We start from the raw sequence: 23913 nt of genomic DNA on the forward strand, positions 1-23913 counted from the left end.
GGGGCCACAAACACGCACTACCACATCCAGCTAATTTTTTTTTGTAGAGACAGGGTTTCCATGTTCCCAGGCTGGTCTCGAACTCCTGAGCTCAAGTGATCTGCCTGCCTTAGCCTCCTCCCAAAGTGCTGCGATTACATGCATGAGCTCCTGCGCCTGGCTGCTTCTATCTCACTTTCTCTTTGAAACGTTCTCAGACAGTCCCCTCTCACCACACCCTGTATGACTAGATGCCCCTTTCTCTGTGTTCCATAGCTCTTTGTAAATTCCTCTATCTTAGCATGTGTCCCTCGCATTTGATTGTGACTTAGCCTGTACATTTCTGAATAATAAGGGCTTTGCTTCATTCATTGCTGTGTCCTAGCACTTCTCAGTCTCTCACTGAATGTGCCTTGGATAAATGAGTAAAGCAAAGTCATCCCTTGATGATTTTATATCCATGCCATCATACATTATTCTGAACATGCAGTTAAATTAAGAATGGTTTGAAATTGAGATTAGTTCCATAAGTCCCATGATTTTATGTGCACACATTTATACACACATATTTAAGATTAAGGCTTAAAAATACATTACCAAAGGGATTTCCCCAGGAGTCAGTGTTTTCAGACCTAGTGCCTGAAGCCATCTACAGATCTTACAGCTAAGTTTAACTCCTTTACATTATCACTGTTCTACTTCAGCAAATCCATTTTATATAAACCTTTTTCTGATCATTATCAGTGTAGTACACATTTATGGTAAAGATTTAGAAGATACTAAAAAGTATAAATAAGAAGGCAGACCCCCTCTGAACTCCCTTGTTCCTTAGTCATTTGTATTTCTTTTAGGGAAATCACTAAGTTTATATCCTTTGTTAGTTTTCTGTTTATAGTGTTAATCTTTTTTTAAAAAGTTTATGTGACTTCTGTACATATTAAAAACATTCATTATTTATTGTGTGCTCCATAGGTCTAGTTTAAGTCTTTTATAAGATAGAGTGGTTTTAAAAAACCTGATTATATGAATTGCATCTGTAATTCTAGCCACCCAGGAGGCTGAGGTGGGAAGATGCTTGAGCCCAGGAGTTTCGGGTTGCAGTGAGCTATGACAGTGCCACTGCACTCCAGCTTGGGTGACAGAGTGAGAACCTGTCTCTTTAGAAAACAGAAACAAAAACAGAAAACTGATATATTAATAATCCTTGATTATATTTATTTTAATTCATTTGTTCATTATAACAAATAAAAGGATGTAGTGATCATTTATCCTTCCAAGGGCAAGTTTGGTTCTGAGGACCTTCAGTGCCACCTCTTCCTGATGTCCCTGTCCCTTTTAGAGTGGTAACAGTGGGTAGGTCCTATGGGCAGAGCTGGGCTTCTTCACCTCCTTATGATGAGGACAGCTCCACATTGCCTATACCCTTTACAAATAAGGGTCCTCCCATTTATCTCTTACCTGCAATAAAATATGTATATATTACAATATGTGTTTTAAGAATTAGCATTGTCTTATAACATGACTTGAAGAATTTATCTTATTTTATTTTAGTTTATTTAGACGGAGTCTCGCTCTGTCGCTCAGGCTGGAGTGCAGTTGCATGATCTTGGCTCACTGCAACCACCGCCTCCAGGGTTCAAGCGATTCTCTTGCCTGAGCCTCCCAAGTAGCTGGGATTACAGGCATGTGCCACCATGCCTAGCTAATTTTTGTATTTTTAGTAGAGACAAGTTTTCGCCGTGTTGGCTAGGCTGGTCTCAAATTCCTGACCTCGGGTGATCCATCTGCCTCAGCTTCCCAAAGTGCTGGGATTACAGGCATGAGCCACCATGCCCAGACTGAGTAATTTCAAATTGCCCTAGGACAAAACTATCTTGAAATGTTTGTTTACTTTTTTTAAAAAATTGACTTCTTGAAGTATTTTACATAGGATCTGAAAGATTCACAGATTTAAAATGACTGGAGTTACATTGCAGTGTTAAGCTTCTGGTGAATCAGACTAGCATTTATATTCATGGCTCGATAATACAAGACAGATTTAAAAAAAAATCAAAAAACTCCCCATGACATCGCCACTGCCTCCAAATACTGTTTCTTTATCTCAGATGTTAACTAACTGATAGTTTTCTGGATTTCTAGCAAATGTCCTGCTGGTTGCCAGATTATGTCAGGGCAGAGCCATCTGGTACCACCTTTTTCCAGCTGTAAACACTACAATAATAAATAACAGGGAATGGTCAAAATTGCTAGACAGCCAGAATCGAGAAAGTCATGTAAATGTGTTTAGTTAGGGCTGTAAGAGCCTTGATTTTTTTTTCAGTTCTATACTTTTATAATTCTCCACTCTTCGTGGGCTTATTAACACAGGCCTCATGTGAAGATGGGCTCAGGGGGCAGGAGAGGAAATCCTTCGTGCTGTTTCAGTAGCATGAAGCTGAGCTGATAACATGATGCTCTCTCGAGTCTATTCAGATGTTGGACAACTGCCAAGTGCCCGCACTTGTCAAGGAGCATTTTGCTGTCAGGACTAATTTAGCCTTCTATTTTTGGAATTTATTTATTGAGTTTTGTTATACCTCAGTAAGGAAATGATTTCACAAATGATTTTCTTGATGAGAATCTGGTATTGGCCCTATGTTTTGGAGTCCATTATTCTATTAAAAAATACATTAATACTAATATCAGGACAAACTAAAGGAAGTTGGTCATTTAAACAGTTATAGAAGATAACCTCCAGAAAATAACCTTTTGTTATAAGCCACCGTGCGTTCCTCTTATCTAACACAATTAATCAAATTTCCTGCTTCTCTACTGCCAAGCTCTTGTTCTTGCCCCATTGATAGTTATTGCCTCTCTGGATAGTGATTATTCAGCTGTCTGTGTCTCCCGCTCCACTGGCCTTCAGCGAGTAAGATGGTATCTCAGAAGACCCTGCCTGGTACACAGGAGGATTTCAGTAAAGGTTTATTGAAATGAATTTTCCTTGTGTAGCACTGACTTTTCATTGCAGAGTCTAATTAAGTTTTTCCCTAATGGTCTTTGCAATTTTTGAGGGTAAAAAAAAAAAAGATCTTATTTATATTTATCTCCTAATTCCCAGCATTTTATTAGCATTTAGTAAATGAGTGAGTTGACAGCCAAGAAGTTCTTTGCACTTAAATATTTTTTATTTGAAGTCTCGGTCTCCTGTATACCCACCCAAATGTGTGCCCACTTTGAGAAATGGCTCAGTAGCCTTTATCAGACACACATTAGAATCAGTTTATTATAACTCTCTGAAGCTGGGGAAGACAATGTCTTCTTTATCAGCCCCACACTGAACGTTCTAAGCTCACATCAGGGAGGTGCTCCAGTGGGAGGCTTCACCTGCAACCCATAGCTCTTGTAGTACCCTCATCAGATCCTGTTGCTATGACCAAAACTGTCTCTTACTGGCAGACCTGACCTTGGCCCCTCTTCTCCATGAAGGATCTGCCCAAATGTGGAGGGCAAAGAAAACCTTTTCCTGGTTCTCTTTACAGTAGTTGACTTACTTGAGTCTCAGTTTGATAGGTTGAGATTTTCAAAAAATTTTGCTGAAAACTAAGAAAAACAAAATAATTTATAAAAGTATACCCAATTAAGAAATAGCCATATTTCTAAAGTATATAATTTGGAACCATGGACTTTTGGGTAGAAACACGAAGAGCTTTACTATCTTTTACATTCCCATTATGCTAAGTAAAATCATCAGTGCTGTGGTGGTGAGTGATTGAGTCTCAGTGAGTGATTAGACCCTTCTGGGCTCCCATTTGATAATGACACCTCAAAGAGCTCCTATTCCCTTCTTAAAAGAAGTGGCCCACTAGACAACCATGACTAGCGGGCCTGACAATAATTGTTACCCACCTGTAAGAGAACTTAGTTCTATCCATACAGAATAAGCAGCCTCCTCACATACTCATTATTTGTTTTCTGAGGTGGATTTGTCAGTTTAGTTCAGTTTATGTTAACTTGAGCCATTTATGTTTGTGTGTAAAGAGTGTATAGAATGTTAATTATACATTTTTCCTTATGATTGCATCTTACATGGTATACAGATCATCTCCTGATTCTTTGTGAAATCTATTTTAATCCAAATGTTTCCTTGAATGTAATACATTTAAGAAGAGCTGTATACTTCTCTTTTTAACTTCCCAATACTTTAAATAGCCTAAATTATCTGAATTTGGACAGGCATCATTTAAATACCAGGCACTAACTCAAGAATCACCTGGCAGGATTGAGAGAAGGATAAACATTGTCAACTATATTGCTTTCATCATTCTAAGGCTTCAGATTAAAATCCTTTCTGTCCTTGGACACAGCAGAAGACATGGAGCAAAGGGAAGCCAATTCATTACTCCTTCCGATTCAGTGAGGGGGTTGTGTCTTTGACCAACCTGTTCTTCCTGAGGGTGTGTCAAAAGGAGACACAATCATAGCGCCACCTTTCGGGGACAGTGTTCATGGTTAACCTCAGTCCTGCAATTTGATGGAACTGTTGGGCCATTTATAGAAACCCAAACCTCATTTTGTTTCCTGGAGTGCAAACTGAGCCTGGATTTTCTTAATGTTGCAGGGGTGAACAGCCTTTCTCAGTCACTCAGTGCCAATCCATTGACTGCCTCTACCCTTGTCCACCTCGACCTCTCAGGGAATGTCCTTCGTGGAGATGACCTCTCAGTAAGTTTTCCTTTCTTTTTTTTTTTTTTTAAATTTTAATTTTTATTTATTTATTTATTTTTTTATTATACTTTAAGTTCTAGGGTACATGTGCATAACGTGCAGGTTTGTTACATATGTATACTTGTCCCTCTTTATTCCATCTTCGAAGAAGCTGTGTTTAGTAAGCCTGGAATAATTCTAAACGTGACTTTGTAGCGCGTTTCCCTGCCTGTCTCTTTATCATGACACCTTTGAATCATTTAGTTACAAGCTTACGAAGTGTTTTACTGAAAATTCCAGAGCCTTCGTTAATTAAATGTCATATATCACCACAATTTTTTTTTTCTCATTTAATGATGCTGAAGTTCACATTTTTTTGGAAGTAATGCTGTTGAAGAATTTTTTTTCTTCATTTAAAAACATTAGCTTACAGGGGCTGGGCGTGGTGGCTCACACCTGTAATCCCAGCACTTTGGGAGGCTGAGGCAGGCAGATCACGAGGTCAGAAGATCGAGACTAGCCTGGCCAACATGGTGAAACCCCATCTCTACTAAAAATACAAAAATTAGCTAGGCATGGTGGCATGTGCCTGTAGTCCCAGGTACTCGGGAGGCTGAGGCAGAAGCGCTTGAACCCTGGAGGTGGAGGTTGCAGTGAGCCGAGATTACGCCACTGCACTCCAGCCAGGGCGACAGCATGAGTCTCCTTATCAAACAATAACAACAACAACAAAAACTCATTAGCTTAGAGGTTAAAATTGCCTGGTAAGGAAGATTGGGGACATAAACTGAACTTTTTCATTATTTTTATTGTTACTGGGAAGATTGATTTTTTTTTATAGGTTACAATTGAAAGGGAGTATTGGGATAAACCTGAGCACTCGTCTATTCTGTGAATAAAATAGGGAGAAGAGTGGTCTACACATAACCTGGGGCGATTTCTTCAGAGTTTCAGTGTGAAGACAAAAACTACTCCCTCAATTATAATAAAATTGTTAATGTAACTGAATCAATAATGTAATATTTGGCAGATCTTTGACACAGTGGATTAGGTATGATCTCATTTCCATATGAGGCGAATGATCCCCTCTGGTCACCAAGATAGAATTTAAAAGAATTGTTTCTTTAACAACATGGCCTGCACCCAGTGGCCATCTTTGGAGGGCCTTAATTTGCAATCCACTGCTTTGCCACAGGGCTGAAAAACACTGAAATTTATTCTTACTTCTCTTGTTTTGGTTTACCTGTAAGGCAGGAAGTACAAATGAAGGCCTTTTTGTATTTTTTTTTCCTTTTCCTCTCCCTTGCACTTAAAATTATTTAAATAATACTTGATTCCTGGTGTGCCATGATTTTTCAATTCATTTTCCAGTTTCTGTTGTTACCTTCACTGACGGTTCATAAATCTGCTCCCTCCCAAAATAAAACAAGGAGGCCAATGTGAAACCACCAAAATAATACTGTGGCAAAGTAGAAGAATAGAGGGAAGGGTGAAAGGAAAGGCTAAAGATTAATAAGATTCAGCTAATATAGGAACATTAATAGTCACCTAAAACAACAAAATAGCTCAAGATTTCTTTTTCTTGCCAGGATGGGTCCTGTTGTAGCTTGCTTCTGGAGAGTGAAACGATGAGGCCTGAGTGAGAGTGGGCTGGAAGGGAGAGTAGATGAGAAAGACGAAAATTCCAGGAGCCTGGTGGCAGGTGCAGGAGTTTACCTGACCCTGTGCCCTCAGGGAAAGCAGCCAACAGGGCCTGGCCTCTTTGGAGAAGTGTGACCAAATAGTCTTGTCACCATTTCATGGTGATAAGAGCTCCCCCAGCTGGTGACTGGGAGCAAAGCCACAGTGAACTTAAAAGTCTCTTGAGACAATTTTTGCAAGGCAAACAGAAAGAGGCAGAGGATCTTCATGTGAGAGCAAAATGACTTTTCTGAATCAGAACTTTTCATAATGAAATCCATTCTATGGCTGGGTGCAGTGACTCACACCTAGAATTCCAGCACTTTGGGAGGCCAAGGCAGGTGATCTCTGGGGTCCAGGAGTTTGTGACCAGCCTGGACAACATGGTGAAACCCTATCTCTACAAAAAATACAAAAACTAGCCGGGCGTGGTGTCACATGCCTGTAGTCCCAGCTACTCAGGAGGTTGAGGTGGGAGGATGGCTTGAGCCTGGGAGGTGGAGGTTGCGGTGAGCCGAGTTCATACCACTGCACTCCAGTGTGGGCAACAGAGCCAGACCCTGTCTTAAAATAAATAAATAAATAAATTAGAGCCAGACCCTGTCTTAAAATAAATAAGTAAATAAATGAATAAGAAAGAAAGAAAGAGGAGAGGAGGGGAAGGGAGGGGAGAAAGAAAAGTCATTCTATGTGTATGGTTAAAGTGTTTACAGGCTATTTTTTTGCTCTTCTGAATTTCTTTATAGGATTCTTCTGAAGCACCACATAGCCAAACTGCTACACATAGTAAATGTTTGCAAGCGCATACTCAGTATAAGCTTGTTTGTTTTTGGAAGTATCCAGTGGTATCCAGTGAAGCAGAGGAGAATTAAGCTATTTGCCTGGTGGCAGGGAGCTTGGACTCAGTTTCTTATGGGTGGGCTCTGGCAGTTGCTACACATACAGGATAATTCCAGAACAACATCTCAATTGAACTGATCTGTTGATCACTTTCATTATTTTGATGGCCTTGAATGGGAGGACTGGGGAAGTTTAGGCATTGTGACCCCCTGAAACCGGAAGTGTCTTAGCTATTAGTGAAAACTTTTAAAATGCACTCATATTACTGCCAAGTCATTCTTGTTAGCTTTGAGAAGTAACTAAGGGTAGAAAAATCATTATGTTGAACAGAAGAGAGGATAGCCTGAGACCATCCTATGGTTCAAATTCAGATTCGTAGTTCTGCAAACACTTTCAAAAGTGATTAGCATTTTGATAGCGTGACTGCAGTCCGGGTGGTATTTTAATCTCAGGAGTTAAAATGAATTAGCACTGTTCCAAAATTGTATAATAAAAATTAAACTAATCAGGAAAACTAAGTCATGTGTAACAAAATGGGGGTTTGGTTTTCAAGGTTCCATTTGGCCTTTTTTACTCAAACATAATTTTAACTGTTCTTGGGATTTTCACGTCAGGGAACGTAAAGGAATGACAGAAAATTCTGGTAATCCCCTTGGGAAGAGCAGAGAATGATCTAAGAAATTCTGGCAACTTCCTTTTAAAATATTAACTTGCATTGTGTGTATGTGTGTTCCTAGAATCCTAACATGTATCTTTTATTTTTTTCAAGCACATGTACAATTTTTTGGCCCAGCCGAATGCCATTGCTCATCTGGATTTATCCAATACAGAATGTTCCCTGGACATGGTAAATTTAATATATATATTTATATATATATATATATTGCTCTGAGGGGTCTCAGAAGAGCTATTTAGATGGGATATAGGGGACCTCTAATAAAAGATTCTCCTGGACCTAGAAATACTTGAAAAGAAGAGTACCTTATTTCTTTTTCAGGTCTGTGGAGCTCTTCTCCGTGGATGCCTTCAATATTTAGCTGTGCTCAACCTCTCCAGAACTGTCTTCTCTCACCGGTATAGATTTATTTCTGCTCTCATTGTCATCTGGAAGTGTCTTTTTCTGAGAAAAACTTGTAGTGATAAGGAAAATGGAGTGATAAAGGGTGAATATTGTGTATGAAAGAAGGCGGCCTTAAGCATTATTTATGAATATTAGGCCTTGAACATTCAAGTTTTTGTTTTCTCATTTTAAACGTAGGTTAATGTTCTTATCAATAATTCCAGCCTGCCTACGTGAACTGTGTGATAGCGCACTATTTCTCATATGTGGTCAGGCAATCTGTCTTAATATGGGAAAAACCCTTTTAGAAACTTTTATAGGTATTTTGCATGGATGAGCTTGGATGTAGGTATAAACTACTTTTGGAGAGTAAAGAGAATAGTTATCTCAAAGTCATGCATTTTCACTTGCAGAAGTAATTGAGGGCCAGTCTGACTACTTCACTTATATACTCCTGACTATAACTGTTTACAGAATAAGGCAGTAGATTAGAAGCAACAAGGATTCACAAAGAGTAGCAACTTAGAATGCAAAGAGACTATAGAGGAATTATCAGAGGAATGATGAAAAGTACATGGATTGTATAGGTATGGAATCCGGGAATATCTAAAGAATTAATACAGTTCAACACTTAGCATTTATAATTATGACCATAAATTATAAATAATATTTAGTTATTATATGCTTTTAAATAATATGGGTATTGGTTAATATTAGAAATATTTTTATTTTTGCTAATTTGTAAAGGACTTATATATTTAAAAGGATAACCCTCACTTATTTGGAAAATTCAGTTTTGTAGCATGCTTTATTCCATAATTGTGCTTTGCAAATCAATTACTTTGTATATTAAAGTACTATTTTTTATTACTTCAATAGTGATTAAATCTTTACAGTAGCAAAAATATGCCACAAATACCTCCATAGATTAAAGTTAGGAAGTATTACGTCTGAAAATATAATGGTGGGAAAAGTAGAATTTTCCATGGTAACTATATTTTGGGGAACATTTGAGAATTTTAATTGAAACCTAGTCAACTCATATATTTGAAGCTAGCTTATAAAGCCATGCTTTGGTGGAGCAGTAATTGACTGGGGAACTGGGTTACAAGATGAAAGCACAGACTATAAAGGTTTTTGTATAATCAGCACTTTTGAGTTCACAATACTGTGAATTCTGTGATGACTGGTCTTCAGTAGAGCTGTTAAGCTTATAGAACAGAATTGCGCTAACAAATTGTCTTGTCTTCCACATGAAAGGTTGTGATTAAACTGTTTAATACCTAATACCTTACCTAGATATAGTTGTAGGAAGCCCTTAGTAATTTTGTTGAAATTACTGCATTTACGTTGAGGTGTGGATTGTCAGCTAGGCTTTTCATTCTTTTATTCACAGATAATTTCATAAGTGCATCCGTCAGGATAAGTTAGATTGTTCCACAGTAACAGTGACCCCTTTCCCCCAATGTCCATGGCTTTCAGTAACAGTGATTTTGTGACGTGTCCATTGTGGGCTGGCATATAACCTTCACTCCAGGAGGCAGAGTGGCCTCCTATCTAGAACATTCACAGTCATATAGCAGAGAAAAAGTGATCATGGCAGTGCACATACTGGCTCCCAAGGCTTCTCTCTGGAAGTCACACACATCATTTCTGCTCACGTCTCACTGGCCAAAGAGAGTCACGTGGCCAAGCCTGCTGTCAGTGGAGGGATGAAGCATCATCCTCCTTCAAAAAGGGGCAGTGAATATTTGGAAACACTGGAATACTCAGCACTAAGACAGAATAGCAGGAGGAGAAATATATTTAGAGTAAGTTAACAGTATTTTCTCAGCAGAAAGTGAACAAGAATATACAAGCTTACATTGTTCCACTATATGGAAACAGAGTTGTTTGAGATTTCTTATATCACACAGTCTACCAGAATTCTCTTTCCTCTTAGTGTTATTTTTCATCTTCTCTGATAGAGATTTTTGTTGTTCAGATTTTTCTTCTCAAATAGCCTTCAATTGTCCTGTTTTAAAACTTAAAAAAAAAAAAACAACTGTCAAATATTGACAGATTTTCCCAGATCTCTGTACATTAAATATTATTAAATATTATGTGGTTGAGCTAAACCACTAGGATGCTCTCTGCCCTGAGATTCCATGAGTCCCTCCACAGAATATGAATAACTATCATTAAATGAGTGCTTACTCTGCATCAGCTAAGTGCTTTATATATACTGACTTATTCAATCCTTCCATCATTTCTACCAGATAGAACAGAACAAGCAAAGTGTTCATTCAGATTCCATCTTGGACTCTTGAATCCTGTTTTTCTTAAACCCTTATCGTATAGTGTAGATGCTACCTTATTATTGAGCTGTATGATTTGATCCACATACTTTTCTCCGTAATAGCAAGGGGATGTATTCGGAGGTTATAGCCATTTTATTTTGTAGTTTTGTCTTTAACTGTTCTAACAGTTGGCCTGAAATGATTAGGTTTGTGATATGGACATAGTAACTGAATAGGCTATTTGTAATGCAGGCTTCATGCCATTTGGACTTTCTGTGCTGTTTTAGCTCAACATCAGATCACAATCTTGTTGCATGTGAAACCTGCTACATCTAAAAACATTGCCAAATGCAGGTATTGATCTCTAACATTTTGTGCCACCCAGTGGGAAAGCTTTTAAATTGGTGAGAAATATACATCTTCTCTGACCTCCTATTTTTAAAAATTCCAAACATGGAGTTTCCTGATCAAGAGGTAAAACACAATGAATTCATTGGCTATGAAGAATAGCAATGAATTATTTTATGAACTAAGTATTTCTTTACCTCACTTAAGTGGTTCCTTTAATAATATTGGCTTTATGGCTTTAGGTTTTGGACATTTATTTGTTTCTATTTACTTTTAAATTTCTACAGAGAATATGACTGATTTGTAGATTTCACAGTGTCTGAATAATCAATGAATATGTTTGATGAAGGTATAACCGCTTGTATAACTCTTGTGTTTTTTTCAGGAAAGGAAAAGAAGTACCTCCATCTTTCAAACAATTTTTTAGTAGTTCTCTGGCTTTGATGCACATCAACCTTTCAGGCACAAAACTGTCTCCTGAGCCCTTAAAGTGAGTGGTTAATTCACTTTCTCCAGAGCTTTTAAAGTTCAACTTGTTTTTATGAATGTGCTTGAGGGAAGGGAGAAAGATATATAATCCAAAGACAAAAACCACAGATGAGAATACCTTTTTACTGTGGGGCAGAAAAATAAATTAAAATTTTAAAAAATACATTGTGCACTATTGATATTATTGCATCTTCTAAGAAAAAACATCTTTTGGTTTATGACCTTGGCAGGAGTCACTGATCTACAAAAGTTGTATTCCCAGGTACTTACTATTGCTTTTATATTAACTTCTGTTCATTCCATTTCAGGCATATTCGTGCATGTGTGTGTGTGTGTGTGTATGTGCGTGTTTTCATTAGCATTTACTCTAAATCTTTCTACTAATAGTAATAAACTCTAAACACGTTGTATGTATGCAACAGAGTGAATTTTTAGCTACTTTGGTTTCTGAATTACTGAGGTTAGTATGGGCTATTTGGCACTTTTATTTGGCAGCCAACTTATGGGTTAATATCCCTAGTGTAGGTATAGTGGTGAAGTTAAAATTGTTAGTTAAATTGAGGTTTGAGAATAATTTATTATCCTTGAGATTTCTGTTCACTATTGCCAGAAAGAGTCAAAAGTTTAGTGTACAAATTCAGTGAATTTGACTGTAGGGTCAAATTCTCTTTGAGTCTAAAGAAGGTATTTTGAAGTAATGATTATAAAAGTTGTCAGATATGCTCAATTAGATGCATGGATTTCTCCCTTCCCAGCTGACTGTAAATCAGCATTTAATTTTTCCCTTGTGATGTGTATGAAATGTTAAAATTAATGTCTGCTATTCATCTTACTAGAAAATTAAGCTTCATTTAATTTATAAATTATCTTTTCTTTTCCTTTTTTATTTCTGTTTTGAGAGGTATCAAGTTCTTGTTTTCATATAGTAGTACCAGATGATCAAAACAATGGATGCCTTTAAAAAAGTAGATCCAGGCCGGGTGCGGTGGCTCATGCCTGTAAACCCAGCACTCTGGGAGGCCGAGGTGGGCAGATCACTTGAGGTCAGGAGTTCGAGACCAGCTTGGCCAACATGGTGAAACCCCGTCTCTACTAAAAATACAAAAATTAGCCAGGCATGGTGGTGCATGCCTGTATTCTCAGCTACTCAGGAGGCTGGAGGCAGGAGAATCACTTGAACCCAGGAGGCAGAGGTTGTGGTGAGCCGAGATCACGCCATTGCATGCCAGCCTGGCGACAGAGTGAGACTCCATCTCCAAAAAAAAAAAAAAAAAAAAAAAAAAGTAGATCTAGTCAAGTGCTGAAAAAAAAAAGTCTGATGTTATGTTATAGCAGGCTTAAAAAATGTTGAGTTAATATATTTGGGATCCCTAAATATAATAGCCACAAATAATAAACACCTCATGATTTGGCTGTTTGTATGGATATTAAGAAAGCTATGAGAATCATATCTAAAGTTCCATTATAATCATAGTCATTTACATATTCATTCAAGTAATACTGAGCATCTACAATGTGCTGGACACTGGATGGCAGAGTAGGAAGCAAAACCAGAGAGGGTCCTTGTCCTGGTAATGTATCAGCAGGAAATTAGCATATTCAAATAGTTTTCTATTTTTAATTCTTTCAATCTTGTTGACTTTTGTATAATATAGAGTAACATTTTATTGGTTAGTGTAACTGATTTTGTGGAATATTTCACTTTGCAACAAGACTGGACTTAATGTACTTTGTTGCAGATATATACCTGTAAATGTTGTACTTCAGAGATATTTTATAATTGTTAAATCTTGGACCTGATGTTATTGGTGTGAATGTTTGATAATGTTAAGTCGGTAGTCTCTTCAGCTCTGTGTTTTAATCAGTAAAAATTTTAATATGGGGAGAAAGCCTTCATGGCTAAAGATTATGTAAATAAAATTCCACGTATACATTTAATGTGATATAATTATTTGAAAAGATAACACAAAACTGAAGTTCTCAGGTTTATGTATGAGAGGGTGAGGATGAAAAGGAATTTGCACAGTACTACCCTAAACTAGACACTGCGCTGGGTGCTTACATATGGCCTGTCACCTTTAATGTTGATGACAGTGATGAGAAGTTGATATCATTATCCCCATTTTACAGCTGAGGATATTGAGGCTCAGAGAAGCTAAGTAATTTGCCCCAAATCACTATTGGAGATTGGATTTCCTGAGGAGCCAACTTTGAGATGGAGATTAGCAAGTAGGATATTTATAAGGACATTCTCTTGGGATTACCATCAGTGAAGAGGGATCGGGGAGAAAGCAGGATCAGACGGAAGGGAGAAGTTGCGCTGGGAGGCTCTTCCAGTAAAGAGGAAGAACCCAGAGTGGGTTCTGGGAAGTGCCTAGCAGTGTCCGCTGCTCTCAGCCAGCTGTCATGGGCTCTGCAGTGTTCCCTACCTCATTCCGCCTTCAACTGCACCAAGAGGGGCAGAAACCCTTGTTTCTCTAAAGGTTTTGGATTAGTATCAGTGAGAGAATAAACTGAAGCAACACAGTTACTTTTGAGAGAAGTTTGGACATAACAATATTTTTCCCCACAAGTTTCCCACTTAATTTGAGATTCTTTTACAAGCAAATTGGGGAAGTAGAGTGTTTTGCAGGAGGTGGAGGTAGGAAGCAAGACAAAGAATATGACTGCTTACTTTATTGTTGCAATTTTCCTTTGAGGCCTTTTTTGGTCCATGTTAATGTATTTCAAGGGGAGTTAGAGAACATGGTGACGCTGTTCCTTGGTGTTTTCTAAAATTGCTAGAATAGTCTGGTCCATGTGTGTCCCAAGGATGTTCGTTGCTCCAGCATCACTCAGAGTGCAGTGTGAGTTCCTGCTTACTGCTCATTCTTGGTCTTTCATTTTCCCTCCCTCAAGTCTTTCTTCCTGGACATCCCCTTTCTCCCTGCCATGTGGCACCCCTTCTCTTTGTGACCCCATCTCTCTGGCTGAGTATTTTTCATAAACCTGTTGAATGTGCTACCCTGAAATCACAACTAGTGCCACTGATCTAGAGCTGGAAGAATTAAATTCAAATTGTTCTCTTAAGCAATTTTGCAATAGTAATTGGGGATCTAGAAGATGATTGTTAAGGCAATTTTGCCATCATTAGGTTAAAATAAACATCTTATTTTGCTATAGAATTTTTCCCCAGTGCCCAGTATGCTTTATTGTATTTATTCTTTTGTTTTACTAGGGACAGTTTCTATAGGTTATTTATTTTTACTAGTCTCATGAGTTGTTGCCTCCTAATCATTGGCCTTCTGTAGTTAAATGCCTTAAAGCATATCATTTGTTTTCCTGGCCTTAATTCACATGTGAGAAAAGTAGGAAGTATTTTCCTTCCGTCTAAGCATCATAAAAATACAATGTTGAAATATGTGTCTAAGTCCTAGAAACTCAGCATATATTGGAAATAAAAGGGGCCTTTTTGGTAATATCCTAACTCTCTCATTTTACTGATGAGAACTTAAGACATACACAAAAAGTGATGTGCCTAAGGTCATTCAACCAGTAGCTGCTGAGCTGGGACATGAGGGCTGGCCTTTTGGTTTTCAGCCTCCAGCGCTTTCAGTGACTCAATACTGCCCCCATGAAAGAAAGGGCACATAAGTAATTTTTAGGAAAAGAGAAGCAATTTAATAAGTATTTGAACAAGTACATAGATGAGATATACCCAGCCTTTCTCATAGGACAGTGTTTTAGAATAAGGGACTAGTGAACTGAATTTAAAAAGTGAAAAGGAAGGCACTTACTTCCAGCCTCCTAACAAGGTCAGGGAGTGGGAGGAGGTGGGTTTTCATAGCTGGAGGCAGCCAAGCCCCTATGTGTTCCATGCCACTGCTGGGTTCTCTCTTAGTAGTAGATAAAGCCAGAGAATCACTAGAAAAGAAAATCTCAGAGACTTGGGCATAAAATAATTGCCTATCTTCCTACCTCACCCTTACCCTAGGGTATTTTTGGGGTATTCTGAGTAGAGGTCCTTTACCTGGCAACATGGAAAACAGGTAGTCACCCCCAGTTAATAAATACCTGGGTTCCACTCTTCTAGTACTTACCACTGGCAACCTTGTGTTAGAGTTATTGGCATACCTATCTGTTTTCCTTGCTTGAAAGCAGGAACCATCTTACGCTCATCTCTGTGTTTTTCACAAAGTCTGATTTAGGGTCTTCTGTCCACTTTGTATAATTTAGTGGGTGTGTGTGTATGTGTGAATTTTCTGTTTCAAGCTTGCTTGATGGTGTTGGATTTTATAGGACTGACTTGTCAGAGTGGATCCAAGTGATTAGTCTAATCTCCTCAATTTGCAGATGAGAAAATTCCTTTTCAGAGCAGTGATATATGATTTGTCCCGGCTGAGCAGGTAGTTGGACAGGCAGGATCCTGGACTCCGATTCAAGACATGTGCCTTGTTTTATACCCTTGCCCACCCGCTACTGTAGGTCATTTAATAAACTCATCTAGATATAATTTCACATCCTGGTATACTATGGAGCCTGACTTCCTCACTTACATGTTCCTTAGGGAAAACTAGCTTTACTTTGCAACTCTAATAACAATTGCTTAATAATATTCTAAACATTATTAAAGCTCTTCTCAAGCAGATGCAGGTGGGAATTTATCTGTGATGAGCACAATTTAATTTCAATATGCAATTAGGTGTGCTGTTGGTTTATTTGTATAGGAACAGCAATCCTGCCAGGTTTTACATTTATGATGGGCTCACTGCCTGTCAGGCAAAAGAATGCTGCAGAGTCAGTCTTTCACTGTTGTTGTGAGGTGGAAATGCAGTTGGCATTTTAAAAAGTAAGAGGGTGCTTGGTGCTTGACATGTGATTCAGAAAAGGCAGTCTTCTTTCTCTAGGCTTTATTCAGTGTGCTTACATTTTTTCTTTTGGGCAATGTGTGGAATGTGTATCTAATATATGTGTTTCCTCCCCTCAGAGCACTGTTATTGGGCCTGGCTTGTAATCATAACTTGAAGGGGGTTTCTCTGGATCTCAGCAACTGTGAGGTAAGAACACCCTTAGATTGTTTACTGGAATAGATAATAGCCTTAACCGCTTTGTCTTTTTCCTGTATAAAATGTGATAGTGTGATTCCACAGGGTGTAAATGAAGCAGAAAAACACATTATACAAGTTTATAACGTTCTGTACTTTGCAAGTTTCTTCTATAGACAGCCACAGAACACCATTTAGAAAACTTTCAAGTATGTTTTTAATGACTTGGGTTTTGTTGTTGTTGTTCCATTCTTGGTGCTGGATGGCTGAGTATTTTATGATGAAGCCTTGAGATATAAAACCATAGACTTACTTTGCCATCATGAAAATGAAACATGCAGCATTTGTTGCAGGGGATAAATGTGTATAACCTAACTTGGATTTTGTAGAGCGTGAAAGAGAATGGCTGTCTTATTAATTTTACTTTTTAATATCTTGATTTAAAACAAGAAAATTAATATACCTCTAGAAAGTATAGCAGTTTCAAACACTTCCTATCAAAGAGCTCATAGAGAAGAATTGAGACTAAAGTGTCTATGTTTTACAGGACACCTAAACTTTTACTATCTTTGAAACTTTTACTTTGTGTGACTAGGAAGAAGATACCCAGATACAAACTATATGGCCTATTCAGAGCCTGACTTGACATGTCAAACTTTATCACTTCTTCCCAGGAATGGAGATGGAAGTCTCCTTATTCCTATTCCTGGGCCTTTACACTCACTGTTCTCTCTTCCCCAGCACTCCTACCATGCCCCTCTTCCTCCACCTCCCCAAGACCTCCCTCTCTTTGAGGAATTAACTCACATGCAGTGTCCTGCATACGTGCATCAGCCTCCTAGGCTATGCAATCCTGGATGAATTGGTTAATATAACTAAGTCTCAATTTCTGTGCCTGCAAAATGGAGATAATAGTACCTCTCCCAAGGGGTTGTTAGGAAGTTTAAAGGAGCTCTTTTTGAAAAGTGCTGCTTAGGGTATCTGGTATGCAGAAAAGTTGTTTGCTCTTGCTGGTTTCCTATCTGTCTGCCAAGTTTCTTCCCTGCCTGCTTCAGCCCTTTGTGATCTTGATCTTTTCTAATTATCTAACCCTTAATGATAATAGCATACACTTGGATGCTAAAGCGCCAGTCGTACCTTGCATAGATATTAAATTAACTCCTGTATGCTTGGATGTAACTTTCTGGAGGGCAGTATTTATGTGATACTATATTTTGTATTTCCTCTATCTCCTAGCAAAATGCCAGGTACCAAGCCAATACTAAATATTGAATAAGATTAATGCTTTGCCTCTATGAAAATTCTAGAAATGGACAAGTCTGAATTTGTACCATATAAATTGTTAGTGTAGTATTTTTCATTAGTTTCAAGCTGGAGTGAACACCAGTTATGTGATTTAACAGTCTTATTGTTTTGAAAAAAGAAAAGCAAAAAACAATACAGAAAGACATATTGTTAAAAAAAAAAAAAAAAAACCCAGACAATAGAACCCTAAAAAACTAACCTTGTTTGCATTGTGGAATTTTCATATGCACATTAATTATCTTTCGTTTATAAAAATAGACTATAGTAGAAACCAAATCTGGTAATATTAATTAATTATTTGTTTGCCAGCACTTTACTGAGGGGCATGCCAATAGTAATTTTATATTTTATGGTATGGTATGTTATGTTATGTTAGAGATGGAGTTTCCCTCTGTCATCCAGGCTGGAGTGCTGTGGCACAATCTTGGCTCACTGCAAGCTCCACCTCCCAGGTTCATGCCATTCTCCTGCCTCAGCCTCCCAAGTAGCTGGGACTATAGGTTCCCGCCACCACGCCCAGCTAATATTTTGTATTTTTAGTAGAGACAGGGTTTCACCTTGGTCTCGATCTCCTGACCTCGTGATCCTCCCGCCTCGACCTCCCAAAGTACTGGGATTAAAGGCGTGTGCCACCGCACCCGGCCAGTAATTTTATTTTTAATTGGGGGAGGAGTGAGAGATGAAGCCAGTGGGATAGGTTATTCTGTACAAAAAAACAAACAAACAAAAAAAAACAGGGCAGGCGCAGTGACTCATGTCTGTAGTTCCAGCACTTTAGGAGGTCAAGGCAGGTAGATCACGAGGTCAGGAGTTCAAGACCAGCCTGGCCAAGATGGTGAAACCCTGTCTCTACTAAAAATATAAAAATTAGCTGGGAGTGGTGGCAGGCTCCTGTAATCCCAGCTACTCAGGAGGCTGAAGCAGAGAATTGCTTGAACCTGGGAGGTGGAGGTTGCAATGAGCTGAGACTGTACCACTGCACTCCAGCCTGGGTGAGAGAGTGAGACTCTGTCTCAAAAAAACAAAAAAGCAAGTTGGTGTAAACTTTACTGCTCTATTAGATCAAACTACTAAATTAGCAATAACTTCTAATGTGGTTTTACAATCCTGATTAAATATCGTGACTGCCAGCACTCTAACATCTTTTATTCAGTTATGTGATAAAGCTAAGATGGTTTCTTAATTGTAGGTAAACTGAGGTCAAAAGAAGTGGAAATAATATAACTCAACAATGGCAGACCCATGATGAAAATACTGTCCTGATTCTCTGTTGCTAATAGTTATATTGACAGTGATAATTATTAGACTACTAAGTATGGTTAGGCATTTTCTTCTCAAATAAATTGATAGGGGCCGTGTTCCCAAAGATTGCTATATACCTTGTTCCTTAAACTCCTTTGTGATCTATTGAGAATAACTTTCAGATAGTTATAGTGGAAGAACTGTATAAAACTGATATTTTGCATGTCAAAAATTGCAGACTATTGGCAGTTTCGTAAAGTTCAACCTAATTGCTAGTAGACTTTATCTTTTATAATCTTTTTTTTTAATGAAGGCAGGAATTCAGGTCAAATAGTTAATCTCTGATGATGGGATTGAACAGTATTATTATGATAATTCCAACTTCATTTTGGCCTTTCACTTATGCATTATATGATAAATTGATACTACTGACTTGGGGAAGTCTTAAAAGTATTGTAGTACCATGTTCTCCCCACTTACAACTTGAATCACAGTACTGGCGACCACATTTATAAAGTCACATGTTATGATGATGCTCATGAAAGTTGGTAAAACACAAAATTATTTTTCTAAACTATGTCATAATATTTTATCACATTTTGTTTCTTAGGCCTAGATGTCCACATTTAAGTAGATTTAAGTTTGCTTCTCTTCATGATATAATAAATCTCCCCCCAAAAGTGTTTGGATTTCCAATATAATTCATGCTGGAATGCTTGACACTTTGAGTGTTAACTGTTTGAGTCTTTAATCATCTGTATTTGATATTGCAGAATTTGTGTAATCCTCTTAGAAGCTCTTTCTATCACGGAAGTTTAAAATCATGAATATGTATATTTTCTTTCTGCCTGTTCTCTGTTTAACTACAAACCCTCTCCACTCTTAGCATACCAGTCAAAATCATAGTAGCTTCAGCCCTTGACGTTTCCCGATGATCATATAAATCTAGTCTTAAAATCCAAAAGGTGGTGAGAAATGAAATTTCTCCTTGATACCATTGTCATCTTGGGAGGTTACTTACTCAGGTTGAGGGGCTGGCAGACCTGGGACAAGTCAAGGTCCAGAGGGTTCAGCTGGCAGATGTTGATCATCCTGCTGGGGTTGGGGGAGGAGGTGCGGAGGGCCAGGGGTTGGGGGGATGGGGACGGATAGGGAGGGTTTGTCCTGCAGTCCTGCAGTTTCTGATGTGGGCTCCGTAAGAGCTCAACGCTTCCTGCGGGTACCTCTAATACAAGTCCACCACAGCCAGGGAAACAGGAGCTATTGTGAGATACCTTGAAGTCTTCTTATATTTATAAATAGGTGATTAATATAAAACATCTACTGTATAGAATTTTTTTTTTTTTTTTTTTTTGAGATGGAGTTTCACTCTGTCGCCCAGGTTGGAGTGCAGTGGCGTGATCTCAGCTCACTGCAACCTCCGCCTCCCGGGTTCACACCATTCTCCTGCCTCAGCCTCCCGAGTAGCTGGGACTACAGGCATCTGCTACCACACCCAGCTAATTTTTTGTATATTTAGTAGAGACGGGGTTTCACTGTGTTAGCCAGGATGGCCTCGATCTCCTGACCTCATGATCCACCCGCCTCGGCCTCCCAAAGTGCTGGGATTACAGGCGTGAGCCACCGCGCCTGGCTACTGTAAAGAATTTTTGACCCAGATTTATTTCTTCTCCTGGTAGGGGGAATAAATCCAGCGATGGATTTTAAAATCAGATTAGTATGAGTGTTATAGAGGATAAATGATGGTAAAATATGGTAGTTGAGATTATTGGGAAGAAAGGGAATATTTTCTTAAAGTAGGAAGTAAAAGTGTTTGGACAGGGAGCTTAGAATAACTTAAGCAAATTATTTTTGATTTTGCCATATGCTGGTTCCTTTACTGTTCGTTCTCACCTTTCCTAATAAGTTGGCTTGTAGTTCTCAGGGTATTCTTTATTCCCCTGAAATAGGCATTTCACACTCATTAATTTGAATGAGAGAGGAGACCTACACTTCATGCTATTAAAAAAAAAAGTTCCCTGTGGGTATTTAGAACGTATGGAGTTGCTTTCTTACAATACAAACATCATTGTTATTTGGAAAATTAAATCTAAAATGTTGGTCTATAGTCTTTGTATCTGTGATAACTAAGGTAACAAGCACTGAAATTAACCTTACATTTTCAGGTAACTTCTATACTTACAAGAAAAAACTTCTATGTTCCTTAAGGCATTTTGCATTAATGATATCATCACCTCTGTTTCTTTCTCTTGGTCTTTTAGTATGGAAAAGGAGTCTGTCTTGTGTGTGAACATGACTCAAAGTAGTTATGGGAGGCAAAAAGACTGAGCCAAGGGTGAGCACTTTGGAATCAAAGGGCCCCCTTTGAAACATGGCTCACTTACTTGGCTTATTAGGTGACTCACCTTCTTTCAGCCTTTGTTGCTCATCTATTGAATGGAAATAATGGTTTTCAAGGCTAGCGTCTGGTACAACGTCACTAAGCCAGCCCAGCATATGTGAGCCATCATCTAGGGTGTGAAAGATTTGCGATGGAGGAGCTTTATTTGGAATGTCAGAATTGATATCATAGGTCAGTATTGCCCTTCTAAAAATTTTTATTTAGAAGCTTTATGAATATTCAATCTTTACCAAAAAATTTTTGGGAATTGCCTTCAAAGCTGTTTTACATCTTTCAATAAGGATTACTCTCATCAGCTTATTGGTGAGACAAATTCTTCTTGAAACCTGATTTTTTGGACACAAGACAGTATTATACTTCATGGCCAGATTAGCTTCAGGATGGCCTGTGGCTGATCCTTATTCATTCTCAAAGGGTTAGGATTTAGTGTCAGTACAGATGTTCAGAGAAATGTGTGTATTCCATTGCCCTCTAGGTTAGTTCTGAAGAGCTTCAAAACCATTTTATATGGCAGTAGTGATATTGTCATTCATGAGTATTCTTCCCATGTACCCAAGTATCTGAAGAGAGGCAATGGATCTATGCATTCTTTTTTTTTTTGTTAATTGAGACAAAGTCTTGCTCTGTCACCCAGGCTGGAGTGCAGTGGTGCAATCTTGGCTCACTGCAGCCTGCACCTCTAGGGTTCAAGTTATTCTCCTGTCTCAGCCTCCTGAGTAGCTGGGATTACAGGCATATGCCACTGTGTCCGGCTAATTTTTGTATTGTTAGTAGAGATGGATTTCACCATGTTGGCCAGGCTGGTCTCAAACTCCTGACCTCTAGTAATCCACCTACCTCGGCCTCCCAAAGTGCTGGGATTACAGGTGTGAGCCACTGTGCTTGGCCATGTGCATTCTTGTATGTTTAAAAATCTTATAACTTCATAGTTATACATTAAGAGAAGAATTGGTAAATGATGGGACTAAATTCTTCAAACTTAATCTCCTTCCAAATGAGAGACAAAAATCTCTAATACCTCAGAGAAGATGCAAAGGGCAATTAATTATAGTTGTGGCTTAGTTGCAGGCCTGGGTGTGGGAGTTAGTTTCTTTAAGTGGAAACTTTTCTGAAGATGATCCTACAGTTTATTGCAATTCATGATGAGTGGAAAAAAGAACATCAAATACTGACATTTGTAATGAGTTTTGCAGCAATTGAATAAAAACTTTTACAGTTTCATTCCGTTTGATAGTCATTCAACCAACCTTGAGGCAAGCATCATTGTAGTTCCCCTCACCTATCACTTCCCTGTCAGGCCAGGTATGGAACGCAGAATTGCAAATGTTTCACGTGACAGGATGCATATATGAAAGCAATGAATATCTGCACCTATTTGCACTTTGAAAATGACTGTATTTGCCTGAGCATGGTGGCTCACGCCTGTCATGCCAGCACTTTGGGAGGCCAAGGCAGGCAGATCACTTGAGGTCAGGATTTCAGGACCAGCCTGGCTAACATGGTGAAACCCGTCTCTACTAAAAATACAAAAATTAACTAGGCATGGTGGTGCACACCTGTAATCCTAGCTACTTCGGAGGCTGAGGCAGGAGAATTGCTTGAACCTAGGAGGTAGAGGTTGCAGTGAGTTGAGATTGTGCCATTGCACTCCAGCCTGGGAGACAGTGAGACTCTGTCTTGAACAAACAAACAAACAAAAAAGAAAACAACTGTATTTATATACATCCTTCTTAGGTACTAGATTGTTATTTGGCGTCAAATCCTGCTAGAAAGTGGGCATTATGAACTGGATGTTGTCTAATCATTTTTTCTGTCCTTGGAGAAACCTACACCATTCAGTTTTATGTATGAAAATTTCCCAGGATAAAAATTAATTTAAAAAATTACTATTGGAAGCCCTATGAAAGAATAGTAGATAATTTGGGGGTCATTTTATATTTTTTTAAATGGTAAATGATATTAAGGAAGGAAAATAAATTATTGAAAGTTCCTTCTAGATTTTAATTTTCCTTGCTGTGCTTATCCCCATTATGGATATTTGAGTGTTTGATATTACTTTTTCCTTAGAATTATGAGTAAGATCAGAAATGTGAGAGGATACTACTCTCTTGAAGGAAATGTGATTTTATTTTTAACAGTTCAAAAAGTGTTCGTCATTTTAGTCACATTTACTTCTCTTTGATCTTGCTTTCTTTTAAATAATGCTAGTGTGTGGGATCCAAATAAGGGTAATTTAAAAACCAGTTTTACATGCACACATGCAGACAGCCTCTAATTATGCAAATTCATTTAAAAGGATTTTCATTTACAGTAATGAAAAAGCTTTTACTGTTTTGGGAAAGCTTTAGCTTTTGGAGAATTTTAGACATTTAATAACCTGTGACTTAAATTGAATGTTCTTGGTAACTGAAGCTCAGTTATTTTTGTATCTAAATTTTTGTTTTGGGAGCAAATTTTAGTTAGAAGTATTTTTCCTGACTCTTTGCTTTTTTACATTTTGTATTGATAGAGACTTTAGCTTCTCCTTTATTCTTGTTCTGCATACTGCTGATAATGTTTTCTGTTTTTTCTCCTTGGGCT

General features: G+C 38.2%; 1 protein-coding gene across 5 annotated transcripts in view; it reads left to right on the plus strand.

The window, feature by feature from the left end:
- The window catches only part of CARMIL1 (capping protein regulator and myosin 1 linker 1), a 344245-nt gene that overhangs the window by 206058 nt on the left and 114274 nt on the right, over positions 1-23913 (plus strand). For all 5 annotated transcript variants that reach the window (XM_030929491.1, XM_030929490.1, XM_030929489.1 and 2 more), the window contains 5 exons: positions 4580-4683; positions 7955-8032; positions 8183-8259; positions 11258-11362; positions 16328-16397. In XM_030929491.1, coding sequence (XP_030785351.1) covers positions 4580-4683; positions 7955-8032; positions 8183-8259; positions 11258-11362; positions 16328-16397 — 434 coding nt within the window. The remainder of the gene's footprint in view (positions 1-4579; positions 4684-7954; positions 8033-8182; positions 8260-11257; positions 11363-16327; positions 16398-23913) is intronic.

Source organism: Rhinopithecus roxellana, chromosome 4, assembly GCF_007565055.1.
Source record: "Rhinopithecus roxellana isolate Shanxi Qingling chromosome 4, ASM756505v1, whole genome shotgun sequence".
NCBI classification, from domain to species: domain Eukaryota; kingdom Metazoa; phylum Chordata; class Mammalia; order Primates; family Cercopithecidae; genus Rhinopithecus; species Rhinopithecus roxellana.